General features: G+C 45.8%; 1 protein-coding gene across 2 annotated transcripts in view; it reads left to right on the forward strand.

The window, feature by feature from the left end:
* TRIM44 (tripartite motif containing 44) overlaps nt 1–7,254 on the forward strand; it is a 106,482-nt gene extending 99,228 nt beyond the window's left edge. For both annotated transcript variants that reach the window (XM_023653873.2, XM_023653874.2), the window contains one exon: nt 3,123–7,254. Coding sequence is in view for 1 of the 2 variants with exons in the window: in XM_023653874.2 (XP_023509642.2) it covers nt 3,123–3,150 (28 nt within the window). In the remaining variant the exon portion in view is untranslated. The remainder of the gene's footprint in view (nt 1–3,122) is intronic.
* The last annotated feature ends 10,316 nt before the right edge of the window (nt 7,255–17,570 follow it).

Consider the following 17,570-nt stretch of genomic DNA (forward strand, 5'->3'; position numbering starts at 1 on the left):
CAGATGTCAGAACTAGGAACATTGAAGGAAGTTTAGGAGGAGGCAGTTGTTGATTCAGGAAAAGAAGGAAGGGAGGTTGAAGAAGGGAGCCAACATTTTTAACCATTTATGTTGCATAAAATACATAAAACTTTCACAGTAACCCTGTAGATAGATAGTATTACCATGAGGAAACTGAGAGTCAGGTTGAGTAACTCACCCAAGGCCCCACAGCTCCTTAGTGCCAGAGGAGGGGTTTCAACCTAGTTCAGTCTGGTAACTTCAAAACCATTAAATAATGCTGCCTCTCGCTTGGTAAATACCTACTACAGAAGGGGCTGCCTATCTAACACCCTTAGTTCATTCTCAGAACAACAGCAACAACAAAACAGACGCTAAAAAGAATTTCAGCAATCTCTGAATCCCACTCCAGTTATCAATCCGAGTGTGACCAGTAGATGTTTCAGAGGACAGTAAGTGGCTGGGGGGGAAAGCTGTGTTACTCCCCTTGGACAAAGTAGAGACTTTTACAGACTAGTTAAGATAAAATCTTATGAACAGAGACCCTCTTACAGACAAAATGAAGAAGGAGCATTCAGGAGATGATATCTCACATTCATTATATTGTGTGGCCCTCCAGGAGCAACCACACACAAGGTGAGCAAAGCTCTATGCTGTAGATTCAGTTAAGATCCCTTTTCTTCTTCATTAGTGTGAAAAACAGGTTATTAATTAATTATGAAAATAAATATGCTTTATTTGAAGAAGCTCCTCTGGAAAAAAATATTCTCTCTCTCTCTCTCACCTACTAGGCTGTAAAGTGCATGACAGCAACTACCGTGTCCTCCTTCTTTGTTGTTGTGCCTTGCATCATGCCAGAATCCCAAGGACTCGTGCTTTTAAACTATGAGATGAACTATATCTTTCACGCCCACAAACAGGTCTCTTTTAGGATAATGAGAAAATGGTTTTGTCAGTCAAGGCTTCTGATCTTTTCCCCAAGCCAGCTCTACAAGTCTCATAGTAAAGAACCTGGCAACTCAGAAAGAACTTAATTTATTTATAATTTCATTATACTCAGTTTTGCGGGGGTTATTGACCTCTTTGTGAATGTGATGAAAGTTATGGCCTCTCTCAGAGAAACACACAAGACAAAATTTTGTCTGCAATCCTAGTAGGTTCATGAACCCTTTAAACTATGCATCTCAAGTTAAGAATGCTAAAAAGTGACCTGCAGCTTAAGGAAAGGGCACAGTCGCCATGCCAGACCACTCGTATCTGAAGGAGAATTGCCAAGAGAACGATAAGAGCTTGCTTCGATTGTAACACCCAAGGGGAGAATACGGTGCCTTGATTCTGGGGAGACTCTTTCGTAAAGAGCCCTTTGTTCCCTTTAGGACAGATGCCACCAAACACTGCTCCTTAATGACCGTCCTCTGTCCAGCCCTTGCTAGCATGCACCCTTCATCCCGTGCTTGGACAACAGGCAGAAAATGGGGCAGAGTTTTGGATAGTGAAGGTTGCTGAATTGCTTCTTTTGGCCCCTAGAGTAAACTTACCTTAATTTCAGGCTCCGTGTCCTGAGATGTTTTCACCCTTAGTAGGAATACTACAAATCTCTTGTCTAGGATATTTTCCCTTAAAGTCTTTCCCAAATGGATGCAAAAAAGCATGGATTTTATATAGACTTAGATAATCCCTTGTGAGATAAAAAATTTCTAGGTCGTGCCTGGGAGCTGATGCACCCAGGCCTTTCCTCTTCCCTGGCTCCCGTCTCTACCAAAGGAGATTTTACCTCACTTCCACACTCCCGCCTTGACTACTTCAGACTTCCTCCAGCTGAAACTAATCCTTAAATTTTAAGGACACAGACTTTACTATGTGACCGAGGATTTTACATCTCTCAGAGCATCACTTTCTTCATCTGCAAAATGAGGATGACATTAATAGTAGTCCTTACATCCTAGGATTGTTGCGAGGAGTAAGAGAAAAAGAATGGGTTGGGAGTGCCTAGCTCAGTGCCCATGGCATGCAGTAAGCACTGGATGCACTTGGCTCTTGGTATTTTAAGGAGTGGCCTCTAGAAGTGGTGGAGAAGAAACAGAGCATTTGCTGGCTCTGTGTTAAGTGTGCTTGCTCCTGCCCCGTCTTTTTCTGGCCCTGCCTTTTTCCTGCCCCAAGCCCTGTATCCTTCAATCCTCCCAAGACCAAGGCACAGAGGCTCTAACCCTGACCGCCTGAGGTCCTGGCTGTGCTTCTGGGACTCTCAGCTCATTTTTTGGCCACTGACGTATCACCGGCATCTGGGATACCCTGGTCAGAGCGGTAATGACTGACTGTTCCTGTCAACTTCCTCCCTTCCGCTTGCTTTTATTTCTTACTTCCTTTTTAAAAACAGCTCTTCATTGAACACTTCCATGTGCGTAGCACAACACTAGTGCTAGATAAACAGTAGTTAATAAAATAGACAGTACTGCTACTCTTTTATGCTCCAGTGGCAGGTACAGGGGAAAGTAAATAGCAAACAAATAATGTATAGGATGTGACAAGGGCTGTGAAGAAATGAGGTGGAGATGAGAGTAACCAAGGAGTCCTGCTTAAACAGAGTACCTGCTCTGAAGAGGTGACGTTTGAACCAGTGACTCTCCCTCTGGCCTGAATTGAAACCTTGGCTTTATTCCCAGTGAGAAGTGCCATTGGGCGTGCAGAATGCTAGCTTCTCTTTGTTTTTCTCTCCTGACAATAGATGGCTTAAGGCTTAAGGGAAGTCAAACTCCTGATTTTTACCAGCAATTTATTTTGTCAAGTAAGTTAAAAAATACTCTGACCCCCACCTGCTGCTTTAAATATCTATTCATTTACTTTGTACCAGGCACTATGCGTTTTATGTGTATTATCTTATTTAATATCCTCCAATAACCCAAGAAAGTAGATTTTATTATCATCATCGTCCCTGTAGCAAATAAAGAAAGCAGAACTTAGAGAGGCTCAGTAACTTGCCCATGGCCACGGTGCCCAACAGGGTTAGGTGGGGTTAGGACTCCCCAGGTATATCCGACAGCAGCCTGTGCCTGCCACCACTAGACTAGGCCGCCTCCCTTCCTGTGATGTCCTAACTCACCTGCTTCTCCTTTCCTTTGTAGTGGTGCCAGTGAAGAAGAGGACACTTGAAGGCTGGCCGTCCCCAGTGGAAAATCATTCCTTCCCTTGTGTGTATGTGACAGCGTGTATGTAACGGCTTCTGATTTCTGTGAAAGCTGCCCGGCAACAAATGTACTTCCACCGGATACACCCCTGGATCCCCAGCAGGCACATGTCTCTCCAAGGGATGACCAGTTTTGTCATTACTGACTGTGCTGCTCATTCTGTTGTCGTGATAGGTCAGGGAAAAGTGCCCCTTTGATCAACCAGGAGCAATTAAGGGTCCTTCAGTTAATCCCTCAATGGCTGCTTTGAACTTACTCAGGAAAGCCAGCCCCTATAATATTGTATACCCAAATAATATTGCTTCATTAGGAAGGATCTGGAATAACCTTGAAGAGCACTCAGAATTTTTTTCCCTACCTGCTAAGAAAACCCCACTTTATTCACACTGAAGCATGAAATAGATGAGGGCAAAGTGGGGCCAGATCAACCCGTAGACAGTCTCTAACAGCCCAGTCATACATTTGTGAGAACATGGCTTCACGAGACAGGATGGATGGCTGAAGAATGGGGTTGGAGACAAGTTAAAAGTTAGAAATAGAGAGAGAAAGTTTTAGTACATGAGGTTATCCAGGACTTCAGATTCATAATTCAGTGCTGTGGAAATGAGAAAAATGATTGAAGAGGTAGAAAGGAAATGACTTTAAGAAAAAAAAAAACAGGACCAAAGAGATCTGATTAAAAGTTGAAATCAGTATTTCTGAACTCAAATTGCCTGAGTTTCCAAATAGTCACTAAAAGGATCTGATGGAACCTGAATTATTTGGGTCAGTTCTGCAGGTTTTATGGGTCTTGTCACAACATGAAAGGCTGGAATGTATATTACCAAATGGGAATTTTTCAGTGTAGGTTTTGGTCCCCGTCCCCCAGCTTAGTCTAGTTTGGCCTCAATGCCTTGTGGGGAGAATTCTTGTCACTCGTGGTGTGCTGAACCAAGCTCCGTCTCCCAGCAGAGAGCCCCTCCTTTTACTCTGGCTGGAACCCTCCTTTTCATGGCCTCCCCACCCACAGACCTTCGGATCAGCTCCCACACCCTGGCCCTCCCCTCTGCAGTAACATGAGCAGAGACCCGCTATGCTTGGACTTCGGGCCCTTCCCCGCTCCCAAATCCCATTTCCTTAGAACACTTTTACTCCCAAGGAAGCAGTCATGTACTAGGCAACGTAAGACTGCAAGCTAAAAAATCTACATCTTCCGAAACATCTGTTTTACTTTACAAATGGTTTGGAGTCAGGGGATGACCTTATTTTTAGATAAAACAGTTATATTATGAAATAGAATGTTCATACACATAAAGAACTAAGATAAAATGGGAGACTTCACAGGAAATTCTTATTTGCAAGCGGGGTCTGTGTTCTCTTTCCTCTGCCTTCCGTGGCGTTGGGTGTTCACTTCTGAGAAGTACAACTGGAACTGTGTCGAAGCGGCCTTGGGTTGCTGCTGACTCAGGGCCTGGACTTCTAGTGCCTCTGAGGCAGCACCAGAGGAGCCTGCAGTGGAGGGGTCCCTCTCTTCCTGCTGCCTGCCTGTGGCCTGTGTGCCAATCACTGAAGGTGCAGGGTGAGCTGATGTGTGTGTGCGGGATGGTTTCAAGGCAGAAACAGTACTTACTTACTGTAGGAATCCTATTTATATCATTGTTCAATCTTGTGCATGCTATGAAATAATTATTTCTTTGAGGCCAGGGAGCTACTAGGCATATATGCTTCTGGGTTAGGATTACCCTAGCTCACTAAATATGTCAGAATGTTGACAAGGGCTGAGAGTAGGTTGGGCTGTTTAAAAAAAGAAAAAATGGAATTTTTCTCTCACTGGTGGCAGGCAAATGGCCATGGCTGTTTTGATGCTTTACCTGTCTGCCTGCAAAGACTGGGAAATTTGGTATAGCACTAATTACAGCCCCTGACCGTATCCAACAGAGCTACCCTTCAGGAAGAAGGAGCAATGGCCACTCTTTTTTTAAAAAGTTTAAAAATCAGGAGATGAAGACGACTTTAGGTTTGGAAGCTCAGATTGTCTTTCCCCGATAATTACTGTTTAATCTTCAAATAGCCTTGTTTTAGCAGTGGGCAGATCATTGGCTCTTCATACCTGACCATATGTCATTACTTTAATTCGGTATTTGGGAAACCCAAGCGTTTATGCAGTGGGTATGAACGGGAATATAAAAATACATGCCAGCCTGTCTCAATAAATTATCCTGTCTCTGTAATCCTCGAGGAAAGCACTTTTGCTTTTACTTAGAAAGGATGTCAGATTTGCTTTATGGGCTCCTGCTGTCTTCAGCACCTGATAAAACTTTAACCAAGGAAGCATTAAACACAGCACAGCAGCTTCTGCCCAGGCTCCGGAGTTCCTGCCTGCAGCATTTATCAATGTAGGAATTGGGATGCTTCCTGCAGTGGCACCAGCTTCCCCTAAACCTGGAGCATGCTGCTCGACCCCAAGCCCCAGTGTGTGTGAGGCCTCCCTCCTGCCAGGTCAGTAGAAGGTAGAGCGCTCACAATTGTGTCCTGACTGGCTGCAGGGTTTGCAAGAATCCCTAGGGAGAAGTCATCCAGGGAGGCAGGTAATGAATGTCTCCAGAGTGGATTGGGTCCTCACAGCAACCCCTGGCTGCCTTCCAAATGTTGGGTATCTGGAGGGTTGAGGGGGCGTTTGTCCTTTGATTTGATGTCATTAAATCCAGGGCAATTCCAAGAAGTGCTTGGAGTCTCAGCTCTGACAGTCCAGGAAGGAAGCTGGCCTATATTGAGAGCCAGCTAATAGCCGGGCCCTGTACTAGGCCTTATTTCTGAGAGGATAAAGCAATTTGGAGTGGGTGAGTCACTTGCCTTGAGTTACACATCTCGAAAATATTGCACCTAGCTCCCCTAATCTGCAGCCATGGTACGCCTCAAGTACAGAGGGAGCAAAGGCCTGCAGACACTGCGGTCCGACTGGACACTTCATGAGTTCGTTTTCAAAATTACATTTTCTGGCTGTAGCTTGGACTCAGAAATGGCATCAAGGTAGCCCTATTCTTCCACTTTAAAAGATGCATTAAGTACATATTGCTAACTTGAGCCTGCCCCCAGAAGTTGGGGGAGCCCTTCCTTTTGGTGCCGTTCCCCATAAATAAAATGGAGGCCTTCAAGAGTGAGGTGAGAGCCCTGAAGGAGTCTGCACTCCAGCCTATTCCACGATGTGGAATGGTACGGGAAGTTTGGATATCCAGACATTTTGGTGACCTGAGTCTGACCACTCCAGTCAGGCCTGAGGGCACAGCTGCAGAATTCAGGACTTGTAGTAGTGGCAGAGCCTGGAAAGTCCTCTCCCCCACCTAGAAAACATTCTCTTGCCAATACCTGAAATTCCACACTCACATGATGAGTGTTCTATACATGCTTTTCGGTAAGAAAATCAGTTGCGTGTGTACTGTTTGCCTAGCACATCTGGAATTTTCTGTTTGAAAAACGTATCTCGTTATGAATGGACTCAGCCTAGCCCTAAGAGTCCATGGCACAGGGGAGACTTCAGATCTCATTAATAATGCCTCTACCCAGCAGTGTTTCTGAATTGCCACCATAACCCATCCAAGACCTCTGTGGCCCAGACAGTTCCTGCCCTCTAGGGGCCTGCCTGGTAAAACAGTAGCATTCGGAACTGAGAACACAGCAGAACAAGCACCATAACAGGAAAATGAAAATAAATTGATACTTGTGGGTGTACTGGTGCAAAAAGTGCTGGGCTTGAGGGGACGGTAGATTTATACTTAATGGGAGTTAAACCTGACCAGGCTTTCTACAGTGACAGGCCATACTGTGTGGGTGGGGAGAACCAGCGAGTCCGTTGTTCTCTGCCTGTTGTCCTGTGCACACTCACATCCCCTCCTTAGTCATCTTCCCCTTTCACCCTTTACTTTAACAAGGGAATGCTCAGTCTTTCAAGGGAATTACACGTTTGAGTTAATGTTTCAGTATATCATTTTCATAATGTAAATTATTTTGTAAGAGATTTACCGCTATCCCAGGATGTTTGGACTCAGCACCCCTGTGCATTTGGAAATCAATAAACTATTACTGGAAATACCATTTGTCTCTGAGTTGTGCACAAAGGACCCTGCTAGGTGTAAATATTCATGATGGTCTGCATTCTTCCCTGGGCTAATGCTGGACTGGATGGATGGTGGTGTGGTGATCAGATGTGGGCGTCTCATTTACTCCTGACTGCTCTGGAGGGGCTTAGGAGGTCTCTGGGAAGTGGCAGAAGGAGAGACTTAAAGTCATTATTATTTAGACTGGTTTTTCTCCCTAAAGTACAATGATTCGTGCCTAGGTTAAAATTTCTAAGCAAAGTAGATTATAACCTAAAGAATGCTTAGTCCTGAATTATGTTTTCAAATAACATTAAAGCTTTACAATTTGGACTAACCAGGGGGAAGGTCAAATTGGAATTTTTACCATATTTTCTGGGGAAAAAATCATCATAGAGTGGATTACAGTTAGGCCAGCAGAATCATCCTTGTAGAAGCTTAGAAGTATACATTTGATAAACTGATGAAGAGAGATGATTAAGTTGTAAATGAAGCAATTCCAGTCCAGTTTGTAATATTACTACCAGAGGTTGCATTGAAACCAAGAGTCATATACTCAGAGGCAAAGTGTAAAAACCCAAAATAATACATACTGTGTGAATTAGAAAGTGCAAGTCTTGCCTAAAGGCATTAAAATTCAGTTTTTAAAAATCCACCCTAGGGGCCAGCCCCGTGGCCAAGTGGTTAAGTTTGCATGCTCTGCTTCTGCAGCCCAGGGTTTCACTGGTTCAGATCCTGGGCGCGGACACGGCACCACTCATCAAGCTATGGTGAGGTGGCATCCCACACAGCACAAACAGAGGCACTCACAACTAGGATATACAACTATGTACTGGGGGCTTTGGGGAGAAGAAGGAAAAAATAAAATCTTAAAAAAAAAATCCAAGGGCTGGCCTGGTGGCACAGCGGTTGTGTGTGCACGTTCCGCTTCAGCAGCCTGAGGTTCGCCGGTTCAGATCCCAGGTGTGGACGTGGCACCACTTGGCACGCCATGCTGTGGTAGGCATCCCACATATAAAGTAGAGGAAGATGGGCATGGATGTTAGCTCAGGGCCAGTCTTCCTCAGCAAAAAAGAGGAGGATTGGCACCAGTTCGCTCAGGGCTAATCTTCCTCAAAAAAAAAAAAATCCACCCTAACCCCCACCAGCAGTGTGTCTGGGGGAGCTGCAGTTTGTGAACCCTGCTCTAAATTTCCTTTTAACAAATTTGTCTCCATCAGACCCCTTTAGTTAGATGGGGACTGTGTGAACTTTGAAGAAATTGTCCAAGATCAAGAGATGGGTCACTCACTCAAGGTCACCCGGTGAGCCACCGAGATAAAGCCAGGACAGCAGACTCTCTGTCTCCTACAGCGATCATTAGGTCCTACTTCCTCCCTCCCCGGTTGCTGAGGACTCTTCTGTCTGGTGGAATGGGGTTGCCAAGCACCGAAGCGCTTGGGAGTCTCAGTCTTGTCACAAACCACAATGTGTTTGGAGGTTTTCTTCCCTGCTTCCTGGTGCCAGGAACTCAACACCACAGCCCGTTGCCCCAGCCCGTTCTCATTTTATTGTCTTTCCCTCTGAAAGCTACAATTCTTTGTTTCATTGATCTTTGCTTGGTCTGACTTACAGGTGCCCCCATTTCCTTTATGCTCATAAAAGGGTGAAATTGCAGCTTGTCTGGAATATCTCCTGGCCTTAACAAGGCGGCAGAGCTAGAGACACCAGCAGAAAGTCAGGCTGCCAGACTTAGTAAGAGAAGAAGATATCACAGAAAAGAAAACCAAAGGAGAAGACTGCTCGGCATCAATAGCTGGCCGCGCTGAGTATCTGTATTTGTTCAATATTGCGGTCTCGAGGTGTAGGTCATTCATTTTTGTTAATAATCATAGCTACCATTTAGTGAGCTCTTTCTCTGGGCCAGGCACTCTTCTAGTTGCTTTTCACATTATCTTCTTTAATTTTCACAGCACTAATATTATCATCTCCTGTTTATTGCTTAGGAATCAGATTTAGAGAGTTAAATACTATGCTCAAGCTCACACCCTAACAAACGGGTAGCTAGTATCCAAACCCAGGTCTGGCAGACTTCACAACCCTTGCTCTTCATCCCTGCTCTCCTAGCGGTGCTGACTCCGCCGTGTACTGGTGAATAACACCCCTGCCATACAAACGTAGTGTAGCTTTGGGGCAAAAGGATTGTCCTTTTTCAGGCCATGGTTTGTCCTGTCCGCGAAGTACAGTGTAAGTGAGGGAGGGAGTCCGAGGACAGCAGTGAAGTCCTCTTCTGACCTGAAACTGACTTCTGGCAGGAGGGAACTGTTAGACTTGCTTTATCTCCTTTATTCCAAGGCCATAAATAACGAAATCACCAGGAGAGGCAAAGCCGTGGCTTCTTTTGCCATGGTTTTAGAATCCCGAAAGTCAGCCAGCTCTGACACTGAGTCTGTAATTTAATTAAGCATCTTGAAGGTGTCTCCAACAGCTTGACATCACGCCAGCTTTGTCTTCTTGGAAAGGGACTGCAAAAGGAGCATGTCTCTTTTCTAGTTCATTTAGGTGTTTAGCCATCAGGCCACAGCATACCACTTGCCTACAAAAACAGCCCACAACCTTCACACCATTTTAGGGGTTTAGTAGCAACCATTTGCCTAGGGTTCAGCCATCTGTCGGCTTCGCCTATCCCTGTTTCCTGAACATGAAATCCAAACAAGAGCTTTGACAATGAGTAACTGAGGCAGAACTAGAAAAATCGGGAGCCTCTGCTGGACCCCTTCAAAAATGACTGAGAACTAGGAAATAAACAAGGCGTCTGGCCAGTTGAAATAAATACTGTGAAACAAACACAACAGGGAAGCCATGCATCTACCCATAAAGCACCTACTCAGAACCTGTTTGTTCCGACTTCACACATAATTCTAAATGTTTGATGTCTGATTTCCAAGCCAACAGCACGTTAAATTTAAGGGTGAGAAACAGACTTCTAAAGGAAACTCAGGCCAAGAACGAGAAAGAACTGACAGCAACAGAGGAGACAAAAAATTTTAAGTAGACTGAAGAGTTCAAAAAGTACTGTTTTAGGGGGACATTTAGTGCCAGGAACAGCTCAACCCGTGAAAGCCTCGTTGTACCGTGGGACAGTATAATTATGTTCAAAACGGTGACTCAGAGCATCACAGCTAAGAAACTAAGTTATGCTCAGAAGAAGGCCAGAATTTGCATGTCAAACATTTTAGGAATGTTTATTTCACAAATGATAAAAAACAAAAACACATTTTGGGGGTTAAAAGAAATAAACTTTGGACTCTCCAGAACATTTAGCTAAACAAAACAAACATCCCCCTACCTGAGGTTCTGTCCTTCCGTGAGCCTCTCGTGTTTAGGGAGTTTTTTCATAGCATTATAGGTGACTTTCATGCCACAGTGCTTTGCATAAATGGCATGAACAATGGAAGTGCCAAGTTTTAAATGTGATGAATAAAACTAATAACCAGAATACAGGTCAAATTCTGTTACAACAAATAGTGCTACTATCAAAATCATTTCAGCATCCCTGTTATCTCTAAGCCCTTGTCAATTGCCCATTTATTTCAAGCAATAGTTATTACAACAAAATTGAGAGTATAATAAAAAGAAACTAGACCCTCACCACAAGTGGGTGTAACACAATTTAACATGTAGTAACGGATTCTCACTTTTATTTGTCCAGTTCTCTGCTGCAAGAAGAAACCAAATGTAGACATACCACCAGCCTGGGAGGCTGGTGTTTAGCACTTGTTGCTAGGAGAAGAGAGAATTCAGAAGCAGAGGACACATGGAGTTGTATGGCAAACCCTCACCAGGGGATTTGGTCTCCAGGGCCACTTTTGACCTTAATCCATGTCGGAGTCATCAACCACAGAGTGCCTGCTTCTAATAGTGATGTAATGCATATATTAAGCCCTAGAATGAAGACATGATTCATTTCCCATGGATCATTGAGCACTGTGGCAACCTGGCCCTGATCTGATGACCCTAAGATCAAGAAATCCAGAAGCATGTGACTGAAACTGTCCTTTCTCCCATGATGCACTGCTTTCAACACTGCGTGATGGTCAAAGCGCTCGCCACGTTGATTATATATAGAAATGATCTAAGTTCATCAGCTGCATTCCACTTGGTTTACAGGCAGGGATTTTTCCATGCCTGTCTGTTTTTTCCTGGTGGCAATGGTGTTTTGTCATTTGCTACATTTTCTTTTTTTTTTTTAAAGATTGGCACCTGAGCCATCAACTGTTGCCAATCTTCTTTTTTTTTTCTGCTTTTTCTCCCCAAATCCCCCCAGTACATAGTTGTATATTCTGGTTGTGGGTGCCTCTGGTTGTGGCATGTGGGACGCCGCCTCAGCACGGGCTGATGAGTGGTGCCATGTCCACGCCCAGGATCCAAACCAGTGAAACCCTGGGCCGCTGAAGTGCAGCGCACAAAGTTAACCCCTTGGCCACGGGGCTGGCCCCTACATTTTCTTTCTTTTTCTTTCCTCCTTCCTTTCCTCCTTCCTTTCCTCCTTCCTTTTCTTCCTTCATTTCTTTGTTTCTGTCTTTGCTTCTTTCTTTTTTACTTAAATAATTTTTATGTCTACATTGCAACCAACATTTTGTAACACCCTTAGCAGCAGAAGGGATTAAATCATAATTCACTTCTGAACAGTACAATTAGCAAAAGGAAAAGGAGGGGGCAGGGAGAGGGAAATTGTCCACCTTTTCCCAATGGTGATGCCTGGCTCAGACCCCAAGTTCACATCACACTGTGAAGAAGTTCGTAAATTCTGGGCGCTGCTCAACTCGAGGAGGCAGGCAGTGTCTCTGTGGCTCAGGCAAGACGAGTGGTCTTTTGAAGTCATGCCATCACAGAATATGTTCACCTCTGCTTGCTTTCTCCCCCAAGCCAGAGACTAGTTAAACATTTACGTGCCCCAGGCAGGCCAGGAGATTGGATTAAAAAGAGTTTGAATAGGGGCCGGCCAGGTGGCTCAGCAGTTAAATTCACACGTTCCACTTTGGTGGCCCAGGGTTCACCGGTTCGGATCCCGGGTGCGGACATGGCACCGCTTGTGGTAGGCGTCCCACATATAAAGTAGAGGACGATGGGCACAGATGTTAGCTCAGGGCCAGTCTCCCTCAGCAAAAAGAGGAAGATTGGCAGCAGATGTTAGCTCAGGGCTAATCTTCTCAAAAAGAAAGAAAAAGCTTGAACGTTTTGTGTGGCTGTTGAAAACACTGAGTCCAAGTGTGGTTCTCTGGCTGGAAGGTGGCCCTTTGCTGCCTCACCATTTTTACTGGGACATCTGGAGATTGCAGGTGTTAAGTGGACGTAAATTTTCTGTGTTTGGTTTCTCTCCACGCATTCGGGCTTCTGAGACCTTTTGGACCCAGCTGGATGGTTATATCCTAGTGTCAAAGTCAGCCTCTTCTAAGTGGGAAGAACCGTGACAGAGAAGCAAAATTGGTCTTTGTCTTGATGGTGGTGGTGGTGAGTGTCAGAGGGATGGTTGTATGTGGAGATGATGATAAAGAATCAACCAATAACGATAAAATGGGTATTTTCTCAGCACCTAAGCCAATTTCCCATTTGCTGACAGGTGGGTTCCAATCTATTTTTCCAGTCTCCTATTTCCCTGGAAGATACTGGCCTGTCTAATAAAATGAGAGCATTCCTTTTGAGGTCGTACCTAGCCCACTTGTATCCAAGCTATACTTTCCTCTTAATTTACTCAAAACTCTGTTGCCTGTTAAGCCCCTGTCTCCACCTCTGGCATAAGGACAAGACGCGTGGAAAATGAATTAGGTCACCTATGGGTCCACTGTTGCGTATGGTTAAGTGGTGTAAGGAAACCAAGATTTCTTGGGGCCGGCCTGGTGGCGCAGCAGTTAAGTTTGCACATTCAGCTTCGGTGGCCCGGGGTTCACTGGTTCGGATCCTGGGTGCAGACATGGCACCACTTGGCACGCCATGCCATGGTAGGCGTCCCACATATAAAAAGTAGAGGAAGATGGGCATGGCTGTTAGCTCAGGGCCAGTCTTCCTCAGCACAAAGAGGAGGATTGGCAGCAGTTAGCTCAGGGCTAATCTTCCTCAGGGGAAAAAAAAAAAAGAAACCAAGATTTCTAAGCGTATCTGTCTTTTGCCATTTCTGAGAAAGTGAGAAAATCCATCTGGAGTGTTTATGCCCCTCTTGATAGCCAAGACATGGGCTTTCTTTTATATTGTGAGGCTGCCCTAGGAAAAGACAATTCCACGATGACTTCCTTCCTAATAATCGCTGGAACAGTCTCCCAAGGACGCGCATAGCTGCCGCGCTTCCTCAGGCCTGGCGCCTTGTCAGCCGGCAGATCTGCGGAGCAAATAGGAGGCCTGGCCCAGTTCATGAGGCAGGCAGAAGTGATCCAGAGTTCAGGCTCCCCCTTGCCTTTCATCCTCCCATTCTCCTTCTACGCCACCTCCTCTTCTTCCGGTCTCTCCATCTGGAAACCATGAGCCTCATGGATTCCAGGCACAAATTCTCAGATTTCAGATGTTTGGGAAATTTCTCTGCTTCGGTCATTCCTCAAGAGTTAAAGAATTCAGTTTGGGAAGAAAAACAGCTGAGACTCTTCCACAGCAGAGAAAATAAACAAGGTGTGGGGAGTACCCATCCCCTCGCCCACTCAGCTCCAGACCCGCACACAATGTCTGACTTCAGAGGAAGCGTTGGGATCTCCCTGGGAGGGAGCAGACGCAGAAGCAAAATCTCCACTCGTGAAAACATGCTTGTCTCCCTTCTGAAGTGTGAACACGACTGGCACCAGGTAATGCTGTGCAGCTGAGTGTGTGTGTGTTGTTGGGGAAGGGGAGGGTCTCTGGAAGGTAGACCTTAGAGTGGTGGAATGAAGTGAGAGTAAAACTTAGCTAAATTGTTAGGGAAAACAGTTAATGTTAGGAAACACTTAACCCCAGAGTTGCATCTCCAGGAAAAAGAGCAATGTGTGGTCTCCTGTCTCTGGAAAAGGGAATGGACTTGCTCCTGATGCTGGGTTTTAGAAGCTCGCTGTCCTGAGCTGCCTGAGGAAGTAAATGAACAGCTGGATCTGCAGGGCCTAGTACGGTGCCTGACACCTAGGAAGCTTATGTTCCTATTCATGGTGATGACCACCACGCATCCAAATGGCGTCCTCCGCGGGCTGTGGTAGATGGAGCCTGCCCGTGTGTTGCCCCACGCTAGCTCAGCCTCTGGGTCCTCCCCAAGGCTGCTTCATAGCCCTCTCTGCCGCACGCAGCCAATTACAATTCCATATCAGTTGTAAGTATCTCAAATTATAGGTATTTGTTCATGTGGCACTGTCTGTAACTCTTCAAAGGTTCTCTCATTTGTTCACTACTGTATTACCAATGCTGACAGAATTGCCTGTCACAAAATAGATGTTTAGAAAATATTTGTGGACTTAATGACATTATGACAGCATTTGCTTGCAGAGCTGCTCCAGATATCACTTCTTGATGCAGAGAACTGGGAGACACCTTCAGCCACCTCTCTCCCAGCATGAGTGTCCAGAGCAAGTGGTGCCACCCAAAGGCACCTGCTCTTCCCAGGAGGAGAAGGAAGAGGTTGGGAAAGCTAACTGCCATCCCTGCTCTGCACTAACAGGCATTTGGCACTCTCTAAATACTCCTAAAATCAGGGGTGGAGTCAACTCCACTGGAACATCTCTCTGCCTCTTCCAGCTCTAACACTGACATCTTAGCAAAGGAAGAAGTGACAGTGGGAAGGGAAAGATGCTTCCTCTGAGAATCCCAGCTCTTCTTCCTCTCCACGCATGTGCATGTGTATGTGTGCATGCACGTGCATAGGCGTGAGCATGTGCATGTGTTTGTCCTTGGGTGAAAACACACGTGTGTACGTGCACAGACCTGTGTGTGTGCTGGGGCTATGCCAGGAGAACTGGACTCATACAGACTTTATGGAGAGCAACACTTCCTCAAATGCTTTGGACTGAATATTTGTGTTCCCCCAAAACTCATATGTTGGAACCCTGACTCCCAATGAGATGGGCTTAGGAGATGGGGCCTTTGTGGAGTAATTAGATCATGAGGGTGGAGCTCTCTTCAAGGGGATTAGCGTCCTTATAAAAGGAACCCCGGAGAGCTCCCTCCACCCTATTTCTACCCTGTGAGGATACAATGAGAAGTCAGCAGTCTGCAACCTAGAGAGGGCTCTCGCCAGAACCTCACCACGATCTTGGACTTGCAGCCTCCAGAACTGTGAGAGAAAAGTTTTCGTTAATAAGCCATCCAGTTTATGGTGTTTTGTTATAGCAGACTGGGCAGACTAAGACATGAGAAGTGCATAAGCCATGAAAAAAGGTACTGTAGTCCAGTAAATTGGGAAATGAAACTGGGCTAGACAAAGTTCAAGAGGTTTCTTCCCGGTGGGACTTCCCAGACCTTTAACATGATGACATGTGTTGTGGAACTTCCAAAAGGGGGGTATGGTTTTGTGGTGGTCCATGTGACCATTTTAGGAAAGACTGATTTGGAGATGAGTCCAACTGAGCTCATTTAACTGGTGGTAAAATTGAGGCCCAAAAGATTAAATTATTTGCCCAGGTCATATGGCGGTTGGGAAACTTGAATTCTTCCCAGGTTTGGCTGCTGTCTCCCAGAACAGAAGGTCTGTTTAGTGATGCAGGAGCCCACATTAGAACATCCTGGAAGACACCCTAGCTTCCTTCTTTGATACTAAAGGGAAGCATTCCATAGGCTGGAGTTCTTAGTCTCAGGGACTGCACAGACATCAGCATGCAGCACAAGTTCAGCACGTCTGGAATGTGGGGTGCAGCTCTGTCAAGCTGCAGTCCCCCTACCCAGGCCCTTCTCTCTCTCTCTCTCTCTCTCTCGTTCTCTCCCACCCCCACCCTCGTTCTTTTTTCCAGGCTGATTCTGGGGTTTCTCCTGTGGCCAGTCAAGGCAGCCTGGCCTGCTTGACGAAGCCCTCTGCCACAGCAGGGCACCAGGCACCACGCGAAGGTTGCTCCACGAGCCTCTTTATTCCAGCTTGATGATTACATCCATTTTCCGGACCAGAAAACTGAGGTGTAAGGTCATTAAAAATGGGGGTTGGTATCTGGCCTCTGACAGAGGTGACTATGGACCATTCTCAAATGCCTTCCCTGGCACTTTAGCCTTGAACCTTCAGGTGCGCTCATGGGGGCATCCGTGTGGCAGGCAGCAGCACGGGGCTGGGAGGTGCCCGTGAGAGTGAGTGTGTGTATGCCACGCCAGAGGGAAATGCGGGCACATCAAGAAGAATATGACTTGGCACCCGTCCACACTGCTGCTCTTTAAATATTAGGTCAACGTTTATCTAGAGGATAGAATGGTGCGCACCTCTCTACAGGTGTGGTATGCAGGCGGGGTGGGAGGACAGGCAGCAGAGGCTGTGCCCCCAACTGCATGCCACACTCACAGAAACAAAAGCCCTGACCCCCTTTCTAGAGAAGACAATTTAGTGCCCATCTGTTACTCCAGCTCACCCTTTTGGGGGTCCCACCTACTTCCAAAATGGCTTTCAAAGTATTTGTTCCAACTCCACACAATTATCTCCCTGGAAGGAGTTCTCAGAAGTACAATTTTCCACCCCTTGACAATTTAGTGACATTTTTACGCCCCTCCTCTCAACAGACTGGTCCTGTGTCATGTGTCGTGTGCATGTGTGTGTGTGTGTGTGTGTGGTCAGGCTGGTGATTTAGCGATGAGCCTGTTCCTTATATAGAAAGTGTGTGTGACACCCTTCATGTGGTCACACACTGTCTTATCCAGAGTTCATGCCCTTCCAAGTAAAGAAGAGACACAGGGTGGTATTTTCTTAGGAGATTATTAGACCCACTGGAATGTAACAAGAGCATTTAGCAATGGTGAGGAATAAATATCCCCACTTGCTGGACAGCTGTCTTTCCTCTGCCCCCTCCCTTTCCTTAGCCGCCTCTGACCCTTTCTCTCCCAGGGACAAAAACGTATCACCCAGAGGAGCGTGTGGACATAAACAGGGCTGGAAAGGGCTATCACCTGCACGATCCCCGTTCACATCATGACGTTTCACACCTGTCCAGGGATTCCCTTTCTCGGAATGCACACTACCTACGGCCTTGAATTGGATTTACCCACTATCCCATTTCATGTCCTCTTAGCCTGACACAAAAGAACACCAGCCAGTTAATTTAACTGGGAAAAAATCACTTCAACCAGTTGTTTGGCAGAGGTTAAATAGAACAAATACTAGGTTGATTGAATTCTGCATTTAAAAGAGTTTTCGTAG

Source organism: Equus caballus, chromosome 12, assembly GCF_041296265.1.
Source record: "Equus caballus isolate H_3958 breed thoroughbred chromosome 12, TB-T2T, whole genome shotgun sequence".
NCBI classification, from domain to species: domain Eukaryota; kingdom Metazoa; phylum Chordata; class Mammalia; order Perissodactyla; family Equidae; genus Equus; species Equus caballus.